At 42.3% G+C, this 13,640-nt stretch overlaps 1 protein-coding gene across 1 annotated transcript; it reads left to right on the forward strand.

The window, feature by feature from the left end:
* The first annotated feature begins 6,721 nt into the window (after positions 1–6,721).
* Positions 6,722–7,189, forward strand: LOC142164372 (uncharacterized). The gene has a single exon (XM_075222344.1). The coding sequence runs from the start codon at positions 6,722–6,724 to the stop codon at positions 7,187–7,189; it is 468 nt and encodes a 155-aa protein (XP_075078445.1).
* The last annotated feature ends 6,451 nt before the right edge of the window (positions 7,190–13,640 follow it).

Consider the following 13,640-nt stretch of genomic DNA (forward strand, 5'->3'; position numbering starts at 1 on the left):
TGTTTTGTTCTTTCTCCTACTGGGTTCTATAAACATGCTTTATGTGTCTCCCTCGCATATCCCTCTACTGTATTTTTTACTGAGCTTTTGCTCCTTGCCTGCCTTTACTGGATTTTTTGTTTAAAGCCCTAAGCATGATTCTTCTACTGTTTTCCTAAACCTGTATTACTTGTCTCTCCTGAACTTGTTTAAGCAACAAATCTTTGCCTAAATGTATTCCCTGTATTTCGAATTTGCTTTCCTCTTTGCTTATTCTCCCATGAGTTTCTGAGAGAGGCTATTGAGCCTATTCTACTTGTTGTTCTTCGCCTATGTATCTGATTTGAGTCAGAAAACCCTAGTGTTGAAGGCTTTTTGACAAGCTTGGCTGTGTTCTTGGGCTAGGGTTCCATTCAGAACCCTGACCCTCTTTCAAAGACTCACTTTGAGTCTATGAACCTAACTTTCCTTGCTACTCTAATTTCTTTGCTAGTGTTGCAACAACTCTCTCTTGTCTCTGTATGGTTTTTATATGACTTTATCTTCTTTCAAAAGGCCTTTGGCCAGCCTGTGAATGATGCCGAGTCCCTTTTCAAAAGGGTATGATTGATTGTTAATGATTTTCTTCCAATTAAGTTTCTCTTCACCTTTTCGTGGTTGGATCCATTCATGCCAAGGCTCAAACTTTGATTTTTACTGGCTGTGATTGATTGCCTTCCCTTATTTAGCCCAAACCGTGTAATGTTGAACTATTTCCTTAAATGAATTTCCATGTATTTACTCCTGTTATACTGCCTTAGAAAAGATTTAAAATCAAAATCCTTTCCTTATTTGTCATGCCCGTTTGAAATTAATCCCTTGGTTGAAGGGAAATCTGTGTGATTGACTTTCAAAATTATTTTCTTACCTTCTTCTCACTTGTCTTCTGCACTATAAAAGGGGCTACCCCTTTTGCACTTAAAAGGGATATACACAGAAAGACTTTGAACTTTTCAATACTTTCTCTACTACTACTTTCTCAACCTCTAGTATTGAGCACTCTGCTCCTCTTCTCTTTCTACTTTTTGAAACATTCTTGAGTTCTCTTTGAACTCTCAAGTATTTGCTGAAGACTCGATTTTGCTCCTGCTGACTTCTGGCTGTTTACTTGCTTTTGTTGTTCTTCTATTCTAGTACTTGCAACTGGTATGTCATTATTAGTTAAATAATGCCCCCTTAACTATGTGTTTATTTCCTAGCCTGTCATGCTCTCTCTTTCACCATGTGTTTACATCTTAGTCTGTTATGCTTTCTTTCCTTATGTTTCTGCAACTCTGTATGTACTCTTCTCATGTGAATCCCTTTCCCTTTTCCCCTTTGTATGTGAGTATAGTTCCATCCATAACAACACTTTGATATTGCTCTCTATGACTCTGAACTGGGTTCTTTGAACCTCCTAACTCAATCAATTCCCACTCCCTTCTCCCATTTATGTGCTTGAGCCTGGACCTGAGTCTGGTGGTGTCCTAATCACCATCCAGGCCTAGGTTTGACCCTCGAGGGCCTGTTCCTAACTTGTTTGACCAAACAAATGGTCAGGGGTGTGCCAGTCTGCACCTGTGGCTGGGTATGACCACCATTTGTTATGGCACTCCAATTCCTTTTCACTTTGCACTTACTCCTAGCTCTAAGTTCTGCCCCTCTCTTGCAAGCCATGCTTTGGGACCCTTGAGCTCCCACTGAACTTGGATGCCTGAGGACTGGCTATTCCGCACTGCACTATTCTAATTCTAAATGGTATCCTGAGTGTAAGCAATGCCGGGAATCCTTGAGATTCCTTGGAACTTTGAAACACTTTGGATAAAGAGAAGGCTTTGGAAATCCGGAATTGGTTAATCACATGTTATTGGACATTAAGATTGAATTAGGCTGCTCGGATCTAGCTGTTAGTTTTTAAAGTATTTATTTTCTTTCTTTTGGTATGTAATAATTTGTATAAAGGATTTGGGGAATATAGTAAAAGGGTGTGGGAGGGGTTTTACCTTCTTGCATCAGTAAGGGTAGAAACCATGCTTTAGGATTTTAATATTTCCTGCCTATAGAATTGTTGAATGTTTCTGATTCCACATCACCTAGAGACCATGCCTATAAGGTCAATGCTTCATTGTGTTACAAATCACATAGAAATCATGCCTATAGGACTTAACGTTCATGTAATCAATGCATATAGAGATCATGCCTATAAGGAATGCATATGCATTAGGCAAACTGTAGGGTTAATTAACACAATCATCTTTTACAAGTTCAATAACAGGTTTTTAAAAATCAAGATAGATATCATGCCTATAGGATTAGCATCAAACTCGTCTGATTCGCTTAAAGTAATAATAATCTATTAACTGGTCCCTAACGTCTTAATACAACAACGATTTCAGAAGTCTTAATTCTTTGACAAAAACTCTCTTGACTCAGTATGCTTTTAAATCCCTCAAATCGGCATCTTTTTCTGAAACAATTTCTTTCTAAACATCCTGCCTAAACGTTTTACTCAGACCCTGAAATTGTCTTTTAAAACAGTTGCGACTTACCCTTTCCTTAGATATTTTTATCTCTAAAACTCTTTCACAACCATTTTTGTGTTTTATTTTTACTGCAGTCTATACTTTCTTTTCAAAACTCCTTTGCATTAGACTACTTTTTCCTGAAACCAGTACCCTTTAAATCACTCGCTTGAAATACCTTAATTTCTGACAATTGGATCCAAGTTTCCTAATGCAGACTTTCTATCTAAACATATGTGTTGAACTAGTCTGTTCGCCGCTTAATTTTTAACTTAAGACCAAATCAGTATATGCTAAGACATGCTAAACTAAGTGTTGTCTGATTTAAGGGGTTTATTTGAGCCTTATTTGCCTTTTTACTCATCTCTTTATTTGATATTTGTTTAGATTGTCGAATTAGAATTTTATCCTTTGAAACCCCATAAAGGCCCCATCCCTTTCTTCCCTCATAGGATTAGAAGTCCTAATGCCCCGGGACTGATAGGTTGGGACGGGTACTAGCATACAATAAGTAAACGAGAGTGATCGCGTTTAAATACCTTAACGGGGTGGGAAGGGTAGATATGGATATGATGACCGATGCGCTAATATCACATGCGACCCCTCTTCTGAGGAGTGATCGCTGGGTATTGCATTGAAGTGATCCATATTAATTATAAACTTAGGACCCCCTCCCTTTATTTGCTTTCATCGCTTCTTGTAAAACTGTTCAAATATCTTTTTTCATGAATTTCTGCCCTCTCTACTTACCTTCGAAAATTTTCAACTTGGTCGCAATGTTATGTGCGAATCCTTATTTGAGCCTTGATTGTTTACTTGTAAAGTCACAATTATAACATGGCCGGGAACCACACTAGTGGATCTTGAGGGGTGCCTAACACCTTCCCCTTAGGATAATTTCTAGCCCTTACCCTAATCTCTGGTCTCTTCATCTCAAACCCTTCTTAAAGTGTCCTAATGCACTATAATCATTAGGTGGCGACTCTTCAACTTCTAAACCCAATTCTCGAAAGGGAATAGAGTTGTCCTCCCAATGTCGTATACCCGATTTCTGACCCCCACGGTTAGAGAAATGGGGGCGCCGACACCAGAAAGATCAAGCAACAACGGGTCGGCAACCGACCCTGCCATCTTAAAGATGCTCGAGGACCTCACGAAGAGGATCGAGTCGGGCGAGAAAAAGATAGAAGCCAATGATAAGAAAGTAGAGACCTACAACTCCAGGGTCGATCAAATTCAGGGTGCACCCCCGATTCTAAAAGGTGTAGATTCGAAGAAGTTTGTATAAATGCCATTCCCACAAGAAGCGACCCCAAAAACCATTCCAAAGAAGTTCAGAATTCCCGACCTTCCGAAGTACATCGAAACCTCGGACCCCAACGAGCATGTCACTACTTACACTTGTGCAGTAAAGGGCAACGACCTAAAGGACAACGAGATCGAGTCCATCCTACTGAAAAAGTTCGGAGAGACACTTTCAAAAGGGGAAATGATGTGGTACCACAACCTGGCCCCCAACTCAATAGATTTATTTGCCATGCTGGCAGATTCTTTCATAAAGGCACATACTGGTGCCATCAAAGTAGCTATAAGTAAATCTGATGTCTTCAAAATCAAGCAGAGGGAGAACGAGATGCTGCGAGAATTCGTATCTCACTTTCAAATGGAATGAATGGAACTACCACCGGTCTCCGACAATTGGGCGGTGCAGGCCTTCACTCAAGGTTTGAACGAGCGAAGCTCGGTAGCTTCGAAGCAGCTAAAGCAAAACTTAGTCGAATATCCCATCATGACTTGGTCGAACGTCCACAACCGATATCAGTCAAAGATCAGGGTCAAGGACGACCAACTAGGAGCCCCATCGGGATCAGTATATCCTAGCAGGCTCCCTCCGAAGGAGTCGAAGCCGAATAAAGAGAGATACCAACCATACACTGAAGCTAGAAGAAATGCCCTGAGGTGCAACATACCCCACAATTACCGAAGAATGGATCGAGGCCAGAACCCTCGGGGACTTGTCAACAGAGCTGGATTTGATAGGTACACAGGGCCAGCGGAGACACCTCGCTTGTCGAAATACAACTTCAACGTCGATGTTTCAGACATCGTATTCGCCATTATTTAATCAGAGACACTAGGTGGCCAAGGCCTGTACAATCAGATCCTTCACAAAGGAACCATAACTTAGTGTGTGAATTCCATAACACGCACGGTCACAGGACCGAGGATTGCCGGCAACTCCGGGAAGAAGTAGCCCGACTTCTTAGGAAAGGTCACCTCCGAGAGTTCCTCAATGACCGGGCCAAAAATCAATTCCGGGAAATTATCAAAATAAAAGGACACCTAGTTTGCCCAAAATTTGGAAGATCTCTAAGGATTTCCAAAGTCTGGTTCCTTCTAGAATAAGGCGACAAACAAAAGTCATGGTTTCATGTGATGAGGTACTAAAGGTAAAGCGATATACTGTGGTCTACACTAAAGAACGTGATGAAGACGAAGAAAGTGTGGGTTCTTCATATCATGTTACTGTACAAGGCGAGAATGGTGTTCCATCTTCAATGGAGGATAGTGCAGAATTGGAAGAAGTTTCACCGTGTTATCATATATCCTTCAACTATGGGGACCCTCAAGAAGATGAAGATGCGAAAGATGCTCCACCTGAACTTGAAGAAGGGGTGAAGACGACAGTTGATGCATTAAAAGAAGTTAACCTTGGCACCGATGAAGAACCAAGACCCACCTATCTAGGTGCTTTACTAGAAGTTGATGAAGAAAACACTTATATTGAGTTACTCAAAGAGTTCAGGGATGTCTTTGCTTGGAATTACAAAGATATTCCTAGCTTGGACTCGAAAGTAGCAGTCCATCACTTTGTAGTCAAGAATGGTGCTCGCCTTGTTAAACAAGCTCAAAGACGCTTTAGGCCTGACTTAGTTCCCTTGATTGAAATCGAAGTTAACAAACTCATCGAAGTTGGCTTTATTCGTGAAGTTAAATACCCAACATGGGTTTCAAGTATTGTCCCTGTAAGGAAGAAAAATGGCCATATTCGAGTGTGTGTTGACTTCAGGGATCTCAACAATGCATGCCCGAAAGATGTATTCCCGCTTCCTATTCCAGAGCTGATGATCGATGCTACTACTGGGTACGAGGAAATATTATTTATGGACGATCCATCAGGCTATAACCAAATTCGCATGGCGCCAAAAGACGAAGAGCTTACTACATTCCGTACCCCCAAGAGTATTTATTGCTTCAAGATAATGCCTTTTGGATTGAATAATGCTGGCACTACTTACCAAAGAGATATGCAAAATATCTTTGATGACCATCTCCACAAGAATGTCGAATGCTATGTGGATGACTTGGTGGTAAAATCAAGAGAGAAGAGCGACCACTTGAAAGACTTGAGAATGGTGTTTGAGTTTCTCCAGAGGTACCAACTTAGGATGAATCCATTGAAATGTGCCTTTGGAGTTACTTCTGGAAAGTTCATTGGTTTCATTGTCTGATGTCGAGGGATCGAAATTGATTGAGCCAAAGTGGATGCCATTTTGAAGATGCTTGAGCCTTGGGATATTCATGAATTGAAAAGTCTTCAAGGAAAGTTAACATACCTTAGAAGATTCATCTCAAACCTAGCTGGGAGGTGCCAACCCTTCAGTCGCCTCATGAAGAAAGACGTTCCTTTTAAGTAGGACCAAGCTTATAGCAATGCCTTTGAAAGTATCAAAACTTACTTGATGAAGCCTCTAGTTTTGACAGCCCATATACTTGGAAAGCCGCTGATATTATACATTTCAGCACAAGAAATGTCTGTTGGAGCGTTGTTGGCCCAAAATAATAGCAAAGGAAAAGAAAACTCCCTTTACTACTTGAGCAGAATGATGACACCAAATGGGCTGAATTATTTGCCAATCGAAAAGTTATGTTTGGCACTAATCTTCTCTATCTAAAAGTTGAAGCACTACTTTCAAGCTCATGTCGTTCGTTTGGTTTCTAGAGCAAATCCCATCAAATTCGTGATGTCAAAACCTTTCCTTAGTGATCGACTAGCAAGGTGCTACCTCCAGTTTCAACAATTTGAAATTGTGTACATCCCTCAAAAGGCTATAAAAGGACAAGCGTTAGCGTACTTCTTGGCAGATCACCATATACCTGATGATTAAGAGCTAACTGACAAACTACCTGATGAGGACAGAATGGCCATTGAAGTTCAACCTCCATGGAAGATGTACTTTGATGGTGCTGCACATCACGGAGGAGCTCGTGCTGGTGTAGTATTTGTCACTTCTAAAAGTGAAGTTCTACCCTACATTTTTATGTTGACACAACTCTGCTCTAATAATATTGCTGAGTATCAAGCACTAATACTTGGGATTGAAATGGCCGTTGAAATGAAACGTTTGCAATGTCAAATCTTTGGTGACTCTCAGTTGGTGATCAACCAGATTTTAGGTAGTTACGAGGTCAAGAAACCTGAACTTCGCCCATTTCATGGTTATGCTAAAAAATTAATGGGGTGGGTCGGTAACGTGACTATTCAACATGTGCCAAGAAAAGAAAACAAGAAGGCTGATATTTTAGCTGCCCTAGCTTCATTATTAACCTTGCCCGATCAAGCACAAGTTACTATTTTCCAAAATTTGGGTAGTACCACGGCCAAGTGAGGCTGAAGGTGAAGAAAATAAACTCAGGTATCTTGTCGCTGTTTCTGAAGATGAGAAAGAAGAATGGCGACAACCCATTATTGACTACTTAAGCTGTGAGATACTTCCAGAAAATCCGAGGAGAAGGACTGAAATCCTTTGCCGTGCACCTCGGTTCCTTTACTACAAAGATACTCTATACAAAAGGTCATTCGAGGGAGTACTCTTGCGATGCTTGGGGGAAGAATAAGCACTCCAGGCTTTGCAAGAGGCACATTCTGGGTATGTGGATCACACTATTCTGGACCAAAGCTCCGCTTCCATATAAAAAGGATGGGATATTGTTGGCCAACAATGGTAAAAGATTGCTTGGACTACGCTCAAAGATACAAGTCTTATCAATTACATGACAATTTTATTCATCAACCTCCTGAAGTGTTGCACCCGACATTGCATCCTGGCCGTTTGACGTTTGGTGATTGGATGTCGTTGGACCACTTCTAAAGTCCTCTGGTGGGCACCTATACATCATGGCTACAACTGACTACTTCTCAAAATGGGCTGAAGTTGTTGCTCTTAAGGAAGTAAAGAAGGAAAATGTTGCAAGTTTCATCCGAGTAAACATTATCTATCGCTTTGGCATTCCTCGTTACATAATAATAGATAATGTCAAGCCGTTCGACAATAGGTTTATGAACAAGATTTGTGGACTCTTTGGCTTCAAGCAACATAGCTCTTCCATGTACAATGTTGCCGCCAATGGTCTAGCCGAGGCATTCAACAAGACTCTATGCAACTTGTTAAAGAAAGTCGTCTCCAAATCCAAACGGGATTGTCTTGACCGTATGGAGGAAGCTATGTAGGCATATAGGACAACTCACCGCACACCAAGAAAAGCGATCCCATATGCACTCGTTTATGGAGTCGAAGTCATCTTGCCACTCGAGCGTCAAATACCTTCATTACGGCTGGCTATTCAAGAAGGGATCACTGATGAAGAAAATGCTCGACTTCTATTAGCAGAGTTGGAGGCTCTTGATGAGAAGAGGTTAAAAGCTCAACAAAGTCTTAAAAGTTGTATACGGTAAAATCAGAGGGTCCAATTTTCGATCATTTTGACGCCCAGTAAGCGCGTTGTCGAAGGCTCGAGGCTACGATCAAGACTCACACTTGAAGGGCTATCGATGCCCAACCTCGGGGAAATGCAAATCGATGGTTATGATGAAAAAGTGGGAAGTTTCCAAGGCGCGTAGCTAGAGATGGCAAAGCCTAGTGGGCTAGTTCAGACCCGGATCAAGGCTTTAAATGGCTGTACCAGCCCCATATCTTTTCAATAAATGCATTTGTACTATGTTGGGATTCCCCCTAGTATATAAAGGGGATCCTTGTCATTTTGTAAACATCTATTGCTCCATATTAAATACACAAGAACATTCTCTCTTCTCTCTAACATATTCTCTTGATCTCATTACTTGCATTTATTACTTATATTCATCGTGTTCTATTTATTGTTCTTCATTAATTGCTTATTATTGGACATAAAGAGTCGTCATTGATTTTATTATAATTGTTAGTTGTCCATCGACTACCCTTGGCGGAACATCAGGCTCGACCCCGAGGCCCCGATTATCAGCCATTCAGTTTGGTTATCATCTTGTTTTCAAGTTCTTATCTTGTTCCAAGTACCTCACTTAACATCTATTGCCTAAACAACTAGCATAAAAATAGATCACGTATTTTTAGAACCATAAAATCAAATTTAATTGTAATTACCATTTTCAAGGTAAACAGTTTGGCGCCCACCGTGGGGCTAAAAATAATAGTGATTATTTTCTTGCTGGTTTTACTACATAACGCAAGTTACCTTTCACACTTTTTCTTGTCCAAGATCTTTGATTTCAGGTCAAAATGTCTAACTCAGTGAATGCATAAGAAAACAATGGTCTTGAGGACCACGAGGAGAATGGTGTAGCTATTCCAGGTATCGGTGCACCACCTCAATAGATTTATTTGCCATGCTGGCAGATTCTTTCATAAAGGCACATACTGATGCCATCAAAGTAGCTACAAGTAAATCCGATGTCTTCAAAATCAAGCAGAGGGAGAACGAGATGCTGCGAGAATTCGTATCTCGCTTTCAAATGGAATGAATGGAACTACCACTGGTCTCCGACAATTGGGCGGTGCAGGCCTTCACTCAAGGTTTGAACGAGCGAAGCTCAGTAGCTTCGAAGCAGCTAAATCAAAACTTAGTCGAATATCCCATCATGACTTGGTCGGATGTCCACAACCGATATCAGTCAAAGATCAGGGTCGAGGACGACCAACTAGGAGCCCCCTCGGGATCGGTATATCCCAGCAGGCTCCCTCCGAAGGAGTCGAAACCGAATAAAGAGAGATACCAACCATACACTGAAGCTAGAAGAAATGCCCTGAGGTGCAACATACCCCACAATTACCGAAGAATGGATCGAGGCCAGAACCCTCGGGGACTTGTCAACAGAGCTGGATTTGATAGGTACATAGGGCCAACGGAGACACCTCGCTTGTCGAAGTACAACTTCAACGTCGATGTTTCAGACATCGTATTCGCCATCTATAAATCAGAGACACTAGGTGGCCAAGGCCTGTACAATCAGATCCTTCACAAAGGAACCATAACTTAGTGTGTGAATTCCACAACACGCACGGTCACAGGACCGAGGATTGCCGACAACTCCGGGAAGAAGTAGCTTGACTTCTCAGGAAAGGTCACCTCCGAGAGTTCCTAAGCGACCGGGCCAAAAATCAGTTCCGGGAAAGAGAGGCGACCAAGAACAATGAAACAAATGAGCCACAACATGTCATCCACATGATCTTGGGAGGCATCGATGCTCCACAGGAACCCATGATCAGAAGAACAAAAATATCCATCACCAGAGAAAAGCGAACTCGAGTTTACATACCAGATGACACTCTCACATTCAACGATGAGGACATTGAGACCTTGTCTCAGCCTCACAATGACACACTAGTAATCCATTTCCTTGTAAATACATTTCAAATTAAACGTGTACTTGTAGATCCAGGTAGCTCGGCCAATATCATCAGGTCGAGGGTAGTAGAGCAGCTCAGACTGCTTGACCAAATTATACGCACCTCTCGAGTCCTTAACGGGTTCAACATGGCAAGCGAAACAACATAAGGGGAAATCACCCTCCCAGTCAATGTGGCCGGCACAAACCAAAATGTCAAATTCCATGTCATCGAAGGAGACATGAGGTACAACGCCTTGTTCGGAAGGCCATGGATACACTACATGAGAGAAGTACCATCCACCCTCCATCAAATGGTAAAATTCCCGACAAAGGATGGGATAAAAACCATCTACAGGGAGCAGCATGCAGTAAAAAAAATGTTCGCAATGCATGATGTGGCACCGACACCAATACCTCCACCACTGAAGGAGCCAAAGGATAAGCAAGCAATTAAATAGCGATAACAAGCTACATTCTTGGCTACGCCCGACTAAACAAAATGAAGGACCGTACCAAGTCCTCATAACAAATAATTGAATCACATCGAGGTCCGAAGCACCGTAGCGCCGTCATCACTAAGGTATGGTCATCTCCCTTTTATTAGTTACATTTTATACTAACCTAAATGCAGATATCTGACCAAACCACCGATCGAAGCAGTTGAAGCACTTTTCAACTCGAAGGCCTTAGGTTCCAAAAGCATACATTGCACTCTTTTCCTTCGATTGGGTTTTTATCCCAAGAAGGGTTTTACCGACAAGGTTTTTTACGAGGCAACATCTATATGCTACCTAAGGAAGATTCAACAAGTACTCAAGGCTTCCTTTTCAATCAACCTCGAATACTGAGAGGCATCCCCCTGGAAGATCACCTCTTCGCAGAAGCCAAGATGTGCTGAATGGGGTCTTAATAGGAAAATGATATACCGGGACAAACAGTCGAACGAACCGTTCTCGTATAGAAAAACCGAGCCCTTAACAGCAAAAGCATGTATACTTGCACCAAGTATCGAAGAATACTTTCCATCAAAGCACTTCACATTTCAAAGAAGCTCGGTATTTTTGCAAAAATGGCTCTAGAGCCAAAAACGTCCCAAACACTCGGGGACTGGCGTCAACAACTCGAAGCCATATGACCCCCGGGTCGGAGCTTCAAACTCGTAAGCCCTTAATGAGGCAACATCAAGATCATAAAACGGCTCTAGAGCCAAAAACGTCCTGAACACTTGGGGATTGGCGTCGAAAACTCAAGGCCACATGACCTCCGGGTTGGAAACTCCGAAACCGTAAGCCCTTAATGAGGCAATACCAAGTTTACAAGTAATGGCTCCCAAGCCAAGAAACTTTCGATCACTCAGGGACTGCCGCCAACCACCACCCCCATCGACTTATCAAAACTCGAGGCCATAATACCACATGCGGGCAACCTCGGTCTCGTAAGATCTTTACAAGGCAGTAACAATATCTGTAAGACCTCAAGCAAGGCATGAACCACACTTGTACCAAGTGACCAAAACTGTAAGACCTCAAGCAAGGCATGAACTGTACTTGTACCAAGTAACCGAAATTGTAAGACCTCAAGTAAGGCATGTAAAAATTTGTAAGACCTTACAAAAGGCATAAACCCGATCTTAAAGTTAAGGCTATATATCGAACTTGTAAGACCCCTAAAAAGGCATACCCTCAATATAGACGCCAAAAATACTTCACTAGGGAACTGAAAGGCTCTGCCCAAACACAATGACTACGGTCACAAGGCTATACCAGCCAAACTAACGCGACTCGGGGACACCCGACCGTCGCTATAAAATCACAGGCCTTCAATTACTTCGAAAGTACTTCGAAAAGAACCGGTTAAACAGGTTACCCTCGACATCAGGCAAAAGAGCTTCGACCATGTCATCTCCAAACTATATGCTTCGAGATACTCAACCACCAAGCCAAACCTCCCGAGGTGCTCAATTATTGCCATATAATGACTCACAATAGAGGTTTTCATCGAACCGTCGAAGAGTTAGGCAAACACAATTTCAAAAGTCCTTAATGAGGGAAACATAAAGCCTACTAGAGGTTGTACCGACCCAATGCATAACAGCCACTGTCACCAGCCCATACTAAAAGTCATACCGACCCAATGCGTAAGAGCCACTATCGCCAGCCCATATAAAAGGTCATACCGACCGAACGCATAAGAGCCTAAGGGCCAACTTTAAATCCAAAAACTTGAGGGCCAAATGAGCTCGAGTTTAAACCCAACTCGGAGACTGAACCCAAAACAGTTAACTAAGCATGCCTAAGAGCAAAAGCATAAGAGCTCAAAATGACTAAAAGGTCGTACCGACCAAGCACATAAGAGCCTATTGGCCAGCCCAACGATCCACAAGGCCGTACTATAAACCTAAGGGTTCTATCCAAAAACCAGTTCGCTTGGCTAATAACTGACAAACATCGAAGCAAAGGAAGTGTATGAAAAATGAAACCGCAAGGCTTCCTTTTATACATATATGCAAAAAAATACAAGCTCCATTTACAATGTTCTTTGAAAATACTATACACAGAATCAGAAAGGGAAGGCCTAATCTACGTGTCCTCGGGAATTATGGCTTTTCGGCCTCTTTATTGCTATCCTCGGCATCAGACAGAAGGGACCTAGCGTCATGTTCATCCGCCTTTGCCTGCTTCACCTCTTCCGAGAGGTTAAAGCACCCAACATGGATCTCCTCGAGGGTCTTCCTTCGAGATTTGTCCCAAGCATATTCCTTGACCCTGCTCTCACGGTCAAGAGCCCTTCTCAGCTCAGCTAGAGCATCGACAACATCCTTCAAATAGAACACCACTTTCTTGTCAGCCTTAGTTCGGCTCATTACGGCTTCGGCCCAGGCATCCATAACTTCGGCCTTTATCTTCTAAAGCTCAGACTCGAGCTTTGAAATCATATCCGTTTGGACCAACCTGTTCTCACGATCTAAGCAAAGTTGAACCTCGAGGGCGGAAGCTTTGTCCAAAGCATCTTTCTCCGCTATAGTATGAGCGTTCGCCCGAGCCTTTAACTCATCACGCTCACGTTTGGCTTGGCCAACTTTGCTCCTAAGGCATTCCAGGTCCTCCGTCTCCTTCTGCAATTGAAATAAACTAGACATTTGCCTTAGAAGGTAAGAGAAGAAACATGCACTCTTTCGAAATAAACATTACCTTCTCCTCGAGGTAGCTTTTGCAGTTCAAACTTCGGCTCGCCTCATACCTTAAGTGTGCCAACTCGTCTTCTCGTTCATCAAAGAGAAGCCTGAGGGATTTCTCCGCATCCACGACTTCTCATAACCTAGTGTCACGATGGAGCAGCTTGGACTTAAGCTTGTTAAAAGCCTATAAAAGAGAAACTCGATAAGAGAGTAAAAATTACAAAACTATAAAATCAATGCGGACGGCCAAAACTCACCTCAGAATAGAGCTGCTGAG

Source organism: Nicotiana tabacum, chromosome 1, assembly GCF_000715075.1.
Source record: "Nicotiana tabacum cultivar K326 chromosome 1, ASM71507v2, whole genome shotgun sequence".
Lineage (NCBI taxonomy): Eukaryota > Viridiplantae > Streptophyta > Magnoliopsida > Solanales > Solanaceae > Nicotiana > Nicotiana tabacum.